Raw genomic sequence first — 9102 nt, 5'->3', positions numbered from 1 at the left:
ATCCTTGGGCGATGTGGGATCTTACATGAGGTGTACAAAGTCAAGGAATTTTGATCAAACTTTGAATATCATTAAGGTTTTAATCAAAGAGTGTTAGAGACTAAGGACCACATCCAAAGTATCTCAACATAAATATACCATATGTAGTACAAATTAAAATTGAAAAGAAAATTGGTACAAATTAAAAAAAGTTTGCAAATTAAAAAAGGGTACAAACTAAAAATAAAAATATATGATAAAAAATTTAGCCATAAATATAAATATACTAATTGTAACATTTTTAACACTAAATGAATATTTTTAGGCAAAAATATTTTATTATTGAAATAATTAATGATGTTATTAATACCCAAGGACCTTGATCAAAAATTGAAAAAAGAATAAAATTTTAATCAATGAAGTAGCAAAATGAGGGATGAAAACCTAATTTCTCAAAAAATAAAAATGAATTTTGTTTTCTTCAATATAAATAATAAAACTCTCTAGAAAACTAAATAAACATCACGGTGTGCTAGTGTAATTAAACTTATGTTAAAAGGATTTTGTGAAAAACGAAAATCAGGTGTGGTACATGTATGCGTAATTAACCTTGTAGAAAATTAACCAGTTGGCTTAACTCAATGGAGGTGGCATTCTCATTTCCATGTTTTTCTATCTCCTTCTGTTTTGTGTGGTTTAAATCATGTCAATATTTTATATTTATATTATTTATTATTTTATTATTTTTATTAGAAAATTAATATAAAACATTATCGTGGCTTAATTGGTGAGAATGGGATGAAAAAAGTATGGAAATGAGAGGGGCGGACAATCCACCTTCTAACTCAACACCAGTTGTGGCGGGTATGCAAATTCTAAACCGATAGAATGCAGCATCCCGTTGTGGTGGCCACCAAATTCCACTGCACAAAATCTGTCGTCGACAGCACCGCCGTCCGCAAGCAGAGCGCCACCTTCTCCCGCAGCCGCGGCGAACACTTCAAATCCTCATTCCAATTAGCTTGCAACTATCGCAACCCAGATAATAATTTGGTCTCTCCAACCACTTCCCTCATTTCTACAAGGTCGGTAACCTCCAAGCTCTCACCTTTTTCGGTATTTCAATTCTGGGTTGCTGATAAAGTTTAAGATGGTAGTGGGGCAATTGGGTAATTGTTGCATTCTTTCTGGGTGCAGATGGAATTACAGAAAATGCATCAGTGTTTCTTGGAGATGGGTTTCTCAGATCATCTCTTTTTATTTGTTGTTTCTCAATGTTGTTGCTGATGCTGAGGCATTTGATGATCCATCTCCTTCTTTTATGTATGATTGTGAAGATGTTAGCAATTATTATGACAGTGCGGAGAATTTAGAGGGCAAATCGCTCAAGAAAAAATTGAATTCCATTATTTCCGGGCACCAATCTTTATCCTACAGAGAGGTATTTAGCAATTAACATTCACTATTGCTCCTGTTGTATTGCTACGTTTTAGTAAAATCTAATATGATTCTTGATTTTAGCCACTTAGTACCACGGTTTAAGGGTATTCTTGATGCTTCCAGGCGAGTTTGAACCACATTGTTGCTAGCCCATTGTGAGGCTAAGCCCACCCTCTCCCTCTTAGTATAGATAATATCGTTTGTTCAAAAAATAAAATAAAATATATGATTCTAGATTTTCGATTTTTGTGGAAATAGGTGTGGAAAGCTCTCAAGATTCTTGATGCTTCGGATGTTGACAACCCAGAAGCTTCGTCAGGAATGTATATGCTGAATACTGCTTCCTGCATTGTTTTTTGTACTATCAAATATACCCTGCAACTCTTACCAATTCGCCTACCGACTCTTTTATGCAGAGTTGAAGTTTACTCCTTGAGGGTTGTACCCAAGTCTTTAGCTGGGAAGCCCGAAGGATGGAATAGTGAGTCAATTAACCAGACTTTCTGCAGCATGTATGATTTTGATGTTGGTTTCTTGCATTCTAATGGTCTGTGGTTATGGTAATCGATTTGCTGCAGCTCCACCTTTAGCAGTTTGCTCTTCTATGGTCTTTGTATTTCCAGGACAGATATACTTAGAAACGTGAGATATTTATTGTTTTAATGTTTAAACTTCAAATAGAGAAATTAGTGAAAGGTATAACAATTGTATATGTTACATTGACTACTCTAACTAAAAGAAGTTTAAAGTAGCACAATTTTGGCTCATAAATCTCTGTCTAGATACTGGTTACATCCTTTGATTAGGTAGACGTACTGACATTTTCAAATGAAATGAATTTTTGTTCGTTTGCAGTGTTTCTTTTAGGTCGGCCTTCTATCAAGTTGTTTTTTATTTTTATTTTTTATTTTTTATTGTTCCAACGCTTGACCCTTTATTATACACAGTTGCCTATTTTTGCTCTGCAAAATATATCAATCTCCAAGCTCTATTTTCTATTTTCTGTTTGGAAGAAATTAAATGTTAATGTTTCTGTTTTCTAGGGGAGCATCTATGGCCTCGTTCTTATGGGTTAAAAGATGGTGCGTCTTTGACAGATATACACAACATTCGCCCAGCAGATGTGAATGGTAAGATGGGCCACTGCCTGTATGTATTGTGAAAATCAGGTCTCTTGTGTTTTGATGTAAAATAGTTGAAGTGTCCTGCAGTCAATGCATCCAGGGGGAACAAATACTATGGAGAATGCACGGGTAACTCAGCTAAATGTTTGAAGCCAGCAAACAAAGAAGCCGCTTTGGACACGGAAACTGACAAGGACAGATGGGCACCACCTAAACAGGTATTTTAGCTATATTTTGGCATATCATAATTCTTTTCATGTTCCTGTGCTAGCACGTAGATATGTATCATATATTTTAATCTGATTGAAGTTGTTAAAACCATATTGTTTACCATCGAATGTTGGAAATTTATGAAATGAGAAGAGATCCTGAAAAACACAAATAATAATATGGCAGGATGAAACTTTGAGCAAGCAGAATCAAAAGTAAAACCCACATATTTGGATTTTATTAAAGTTCCGAGGGTCCTTTCACAAGTAGAAGAAAATTCTGAAGATACCAAAAGCAGTGGTACTGGTATCAAACAGGGTATTAATCTCTCACAATGCACGCAACATGTGCCACACAAGTTGTAAATTTGGATGTTATACCCATGCATGCCTTAGCAGTTGAGGGTTGAGAGGAGGCATATTCATGGTAGCAAGGATTATAGTATTCTGGTACCCTCATTTAGGAGTTTAGGTTTGAAAGAAGGCTTATCAATGGTTGCAAGGATTCTAGTATTCTGGTCATCATATAAATATATCCTGTTACATTAAGAAAGGTCTATTCGGGTAGCAAGGATTATAATATTCTGGTACCCTCATATAAAATATATATCTTGTTACATTACTTTTATTTCTGTTATTGTTCTGCAATTGTGTAAAATTGTTTTTGGTATTCAGAGTTCTTATTGATATGGGAATGGCCAAATGGTGTAGTTCCTTTTGAAGTGTGGATCCGTTGTCTCCTTGATCGAAAGGAGTGTTTGACTGAGGTTCTAGGATTCTAGTTCTAGCATGGCATTGAAGACTGAACCCTTGATTTTTGGCTGTAACTTGCTTTATTTCTTCTAGCATAGAGGAGATGTTGCTAGGGCACTGATGTACATGGCAGTGTGTTATGGGTTTCATCAACCAGGTGGAGGCCCAGCTCTTCGCCTTTCAGATTCTCCAAAAATTTGTAAGTATAATTGGAAAAATAATCTTTGACTAGTTTGAGATCAAATTCGATTTTAGTGTTGCATCTCTGTTGCCATGTAAGCACAATCCCTTTTATATGAGAATTAAGAGGCATTGCAGCTAAACGTGGGGCAGAAATGCAGTTTATAATTGGTTTTGTGAGTTCATTCTTGCATGCATATATTGTTTTATTAGTTGGGAATTAAGAATTTGTACCTGTTTTGAGCATGAACTTTTTGGGTGCATGCGACAGCAACCGGTGAGATGGGACTGCTTTCTACATTGTTAAAGTGGAACGATAGTGATCCACCTTCAAGAGAAGAGAAGTTAAGAAATGAAAGAGTATGCAAGTTTTATCAACACAATAGAAATCCTTTTGTTGATCATCCAGAATATGCCCGTCTCATATGGAGAAAACATTTTATCCATCGTCTTCCAAGGAGTCATGAAATTCACAACAAAAAGGCAGTTCGGAACAAGGTATCGATTCTTCATATGCTGTTACCTATTTATACGATTCATACAGATATCACAAAAACTTGCAAATCTAGTGTCAGGGAAACCCTTGTCTCAAGTGCTAAATATATTAATTGTGCTGTATGCAGGATAAATTCCACAACTATGCGTCCCTAAAAGGCATTTAACATTCCAATTTCCTCTACAAAGTCGTATCTTCTTCATTGAAAACGATAAAAAGGAGAGAAGTAGTTTTCTAGTGCAATTATTCCCTAATGAGTTGACGTCTAAAGTTGTTATTTTGGTGCTCCAAGAAACATGAGCAAACAAATCCTCAGTTGACAGGGTTCAAGCCTTCAAGGAACGACATGGCAGAATCGTTATGAAGGGATGAAAACATTTTCCAAGTTCATAAAACCTTGATTTAGTGGCGGGAGGTAGCCATGAAGGTTTTTTGCACGCCATGACATGGCAACACGCCTATCATACTATCATTTCACTGGAAGTTTGAGTTAAAATCCGTTCGTATTGTTAAGGCCGTCTTACAATTGTCATTACATTTTTATGTATTTGTTTTGCAGATTGATATTAATTCTTTTGCACTTGACATCTGTGTATCTATAAAAATGTGAATACAAATTTTCGTGTAAATTACTGTGTGTATATTTACTTAGATCCTCCCTTGCAGCTTGTCATTATGTTTGTCATACCAACAGGTTGGAAAAATGCGATTTTGTCATACCAACAGCTGTGAATGTTATTTATTAATTAGGTGGCACTAAGTTTATGGTGTGAATTTAAGACTGATGATACTTCTCTTCCTAATGTTAGAAGAAGTTGCAAGTTTGAATTCTTTTTCGCCCATTGATTAAATACGCAATTTGAATTAATTCTCTAGGTGTACGAGAGGACGTGTTGATTAAGGTAACATATCTTTTAGTAGAGGCTTAACTTGAGTCATAACCAAAAAGTATTAACATGTTTGGTGAAATCAATTTATGACACATTTTGTCTGAAAGAAAAGTGAAATCATTATTATTCTTATCTTTTTCGGGCTCACAAACACATGAATATTTAAATTATTCTGACTTATGACTTCTCTTATTTTTGCTAACATGTACGGAGTTAAAAAAAGAAGAAAAAAAAGTTCCTCCCGCACTACAATACGCAATGATAGGAAATTCAATTAGGATAGTATCTCCCCAATATCCGATGATTTTACTCATTCTAGACGAGTGAACATGTTATAATTCATAAAGATCCAAAGCCAGGAGTTACCACTTTGGAATGGCATGTTGATCTTATTATTATTATCATCAGTCTGAGTGAATACTTACGAGTGTGTTATTTTAAATCATTGAGGTTGTCGTTTGGAATGGAAGAAAGTGACCAAAATGCCACATATCGTAATGTCCGAAATTCCATTCCTTCGATTACTCTTATGTTACTCTTTTATATTCTCTCTCTCTCCCCCACAGCGGTTTTGCCAACGCGAGAAAAAGAAAAAGAACACGAAACAAACAAGGAAGATGGAAAGAGATCGAACGAGAAGAATGGATGGTGGCAGTCACTGCTGTTGTTAAGCTGCAAGCAACACCATCACCACATTTCCATTGTTGTCTGCTGCAGCTTCGGCGTAGACCCCTTGGAGCTTCAAGGTATACACAATGACAGCCCGAGGACTAAAAGGTACGTGACGATTGCTTCACTGGAAAAACAATGTTCTTCAGTACCTTAAAATTATATCTGATGTAACTTAATTAATTGTTGTGATAAAATTGTAAAGACCACGTTCATTTGTTGTTGTATGGATATGTTCTCCAACTTGTTCTCCGTATACAGGGCCACGCTCCTCATGTTTGTCGATTTGCCACAGTTGGAAGATAATTGTTTTGACTGTGAAGTGTAAACCCTGTGTATTCGTTCTCATTAGACTAAATAAAGATTCACAAATTCTTCAGTTTTGATGATATTATATACGAAATATTAGACTGAATCGCTACTCGGATGTCAGTTGTTATATGCCTCTCAAGCTTCTCCTTGATGAAACCTTGTGCTACAAGCAATTCCACACACTCATGCCAACAAACAGTTTCGTATATCTACTTAACCCACCAACGGCATCAGATCACCAGAATTTGTGATAGTTGAGTGTGTTATTTTATTTTTCTTTGATTGCAATGGCTAATTGTGAATGAAGATATTACATATATATATATATATATATATGAAGTTGCCTCAAGAGACTTGTGTTACATGCACAGATCCATGCACTAGAATGATTAAATCCCGTTGTCCCATCATTTGTTCCTTATAAGCACATGTTTTTTCAATTCAAGGACCCTAAATGACTAAACATATGTTAACACTATATTTGGTTGCAGAGATTTCTTCAGTATCCTCTACGACAACGGGTCCCCCTGCTTCTAAGTCGCAGTCTCCAGTGCTGTTCTTTTTCCTTGGAGGGCTAGTCACGCTCATAATATTGCTAGTTCTTCTATTTGTCTTTCGGAAAAAGATCAAGCCAGAAGATACTAAGAAATTGGTAGCAGTAGTGAGAAGGCGGCCAGCAGGTTGTACTATAGATTAATCTAAAAAATAACTAACCAATATTTTAGTAAGACCTCAATCATAATATTCTGTATTCTTAATGCAGCATCGACAGATGTTTTCAGTGGGATGCTTCGAACAATAAGCTACTTCGATTTTAAGACATTGAAGAAGGCAACCAAGAACTTTCATCCTGGTAATCTCCTTGGAGTAGGTGGATTTGGCCCTGTCTATCGGGTATGATTACTGAATCCACGAAACCAACATTGGTGGTACTTTTTTATTTTCTCAAACGTGCAAGTTTGAGGCCTTCATTCCAACCACAACTTACTACATATAGTTTCACTGAACTCTTAAGGTTTCTAAACAAAACTTTCGGATCTATTTGGACAAAACTCTTCGGATTTTTGAGGCATATATGGGTGGATTCCTTTATTTCTAAGTCTTATTTGTATCTTTTTGTTTAGGGGAGATTAGGAGATGGGACGTTAATTGCTGCTAAGAAATTGTGCCTTGACAAATCCCAACAAGGAGAATCAGAGTTTCTTACAGAGGTAAAGTTGATCACAAGCGTCCAACACAGGAACTTGGTTCGTCTTATCGGATGCTGCTCTGATGGGCCGCAACGGCTTCTTGTGTATGAATACATGAAGAACAGGAGCTTGGACCTCATTATTTATGGTATTACATCTTCACTGTACTTTGCATTGTATCCAACTATGATGAGGACTTGTTCCAAGTTCTACTTCTTATGACAAAATGAGTTAAACTGAGCACATAAACTTAACACTTTGACCGGTGCAAAGAATCATTAAACTTTCAGTGTATATGTTACTTATAATTATTCTTGATGGAAAACAGGAAAGAGTGATCAGTTCTTGAGCTGGAGCACCAGGTTCCAGATAATTGTCGGTATTGCTCGAGGGTTACAATATCTACATGAGGATTCCCCCCTAAGAATTATCCACAGAGATATCAAGGCAAGCAACATTCTTCTTGACGACAAATTCCAACCGAAAATTGGAGATTTCGGGCTGGCTAGGTTCTTCCCTGAAGACCAAGCTTATCTCAGCACTACATTTGCTGGAACTTTGTAAGTCCTTCAACTGATATGATATTTTCCACAAGACCCCTTCATCAGTCATTGATTAGATGGCACGTTCTGTATATTTGTTCAAGATTCCGTAATGCATATGCCATCTAACCGATGACTTATTTATGAAACTATAGTACCTAATATGAATTGTTCTTCAGAGGATATACGGCACCTGAGTATGCTATTAGAGGAGAATTATCTGAAAAGGCGGACATCTATAGTTTTGGAGTTCTTGTGCTCGAAATAATCAGCGGTAGAAAAAACACAGATCTCACTTTATCATCAGATATGCAATACCTCCCTGAATATGTAGGCCGATCTATCTTTGATTAATGCTTGCTCGTACAGAAGCTTACGATCATTCTGTTAATATATAGTTTTCAATCTTGCCACTGACCTTGTGCCTTAAAATTTTAGGCATGGAAATTGTTTGAGACGTCGAATGTGATTGATCTGATAGATCCAAAAATAAAAGAAGATGGATATGTGGAAAGGGATGTCTTGCAAGCAACCCAAGTCGCCTTCTTCTGCCTTCAGCCGCACCCAAACCTTAGGCCCCCGATGTCGGAGGTTGTAGTAATGTTAACATGCGAAGTTGAAATGGTCGGAACACCTATGAAACCCGCCTTCTTGGGAAGAAGGCGAACGAAGAACCAGAACATTTCATGGGATTCTATAAGTGAGGCTTTCCCATCTCCCTTGCAGAGTGAGCCTCCCTCGTTAGCTAAACCATCCACTTGACGACATTTTCAGGCTTCTTGTATTTCGGAAGAAAGTTCAAAAGGGTATATGAGAGGTCTTCATGCACACGGTAACATTTCAAATGTAGCTACAAAGTATTTGGTTTGTTTTGTTTCCCCCCTAGGTTTTTACATATATGTCATTTTTTTTTTTAATTTTCATAGAAAAAGGTTCTGCTTGGTGGTAAATATTTTTACTTGTACCTCGAGATTCTAAAGACTACCTCAACTACATGTCGAACCACAATTTCATGACTCATGTTTTAAACATTGCAATGCCATACCTCAATTTATGAATTCTTTGCAATGTCATACCTCCATTAAGTTTTTTGACATTTTGGCTGTTAAATGATGATGTGGAAGGAGCGGACCCCACTCCTTCCCCAATTGGAAAAAAAAATTAATTAATAATTTATTTTTTATTAATAAAAATTTAATAAGGGAATTCTCATTCTACACTCCTTACTAGTGTAGTTTTCTTTATAATTATAGAAAGTTTGGAGTACCAAATGAGATTTTTGAAGTGTTAATAACAATTCCCTTTAATAATTTATAAT

The 9102-nt window shown here is 36.2% G+C and overlaps 2 protein-coding genes across 4 annotated transcripts; both read left to right on the top strand.

Moving 5' to 3' along the window:
• The first annotated feature begins 762 nt into the window (after positions 1–762).
• Positions 763–4810, top strand: LOC114822067 (uncharacterized). 3 transcript variants are annotated; one of them, XM_070815472.1, is made up of 10 exons: positions 763–1064; positions 1177–1420; positions 1678–1742; positions 1836–1900; positions 2463–2549; positions 2631–2761; positions 3599–3704; positions 3957–4183; positions 4309–4340; positions 4474–4810. In XM_070815472.1, exons 1-10 carry the CDS (start codon positions 868–870, stop codon positions 4499–4501), a joined length of 1182 nt encoding a protein of 393 aa, XP_070671573.1. In that variant the 5' UTR covers positions 763–867; the 3' UTR covers positions 4502–4810. The 3 variants fall into 3 exon arrangements, with proteins under 3 accessions (XP_070671573.1, XP_070671572.1, XP_028951897.1); XM_070815471.1 differs by having other exon boundaries at positions 1678–1900; XM_029096064.2 differs by having other exon boundaries at positions 1678–1900; positions 4309–4484.
• An 841-nt stretch (positions 4811–5651) lies between these two features.
• On the top strand, positions 5652–8842 carry LOC114822066 (cysteine-rich receptor-like protein kinase 44). The gene is made up of 7 exons (XM_029096063.2): positions 5652–5848; positions 6544–6732; positions 6816–6946; positions 7177–7390; positions 7571–7802; positions 7964–8114; positions 8223–8842. Exons 1-7 carry the CDS (start codon positions 5827–5829, stop codon positions 8544–8546), a joined length of 1263 nt encoding a protein of 420 aa, XP_028951896.1. The 5' UTR covers positions 5652–5826; the 3' UTR covers positions 8547–8842.
• The last annotated feature ends 260 nt before the right edge of the window (positions 8843–9102 follow it).

The sequence above is a fragment of the Malus domestica genome, chromosome 16 (genome assembly GCF_042453785.1).
Source record: "Malus domestica chromosome 16, GDT2T_hap1".
In the NCBI taxonomy this organism is placed as follows: domain Eukaryota; kingdom Viridiplantae; phylum Streptophyta; class Magnoliopsida; order Rosales; family Rosaceae; genus Malus; species Malus domestica.
This window is presented reverse-complemented; position numbering and strand designations above follow the sequence as displayed.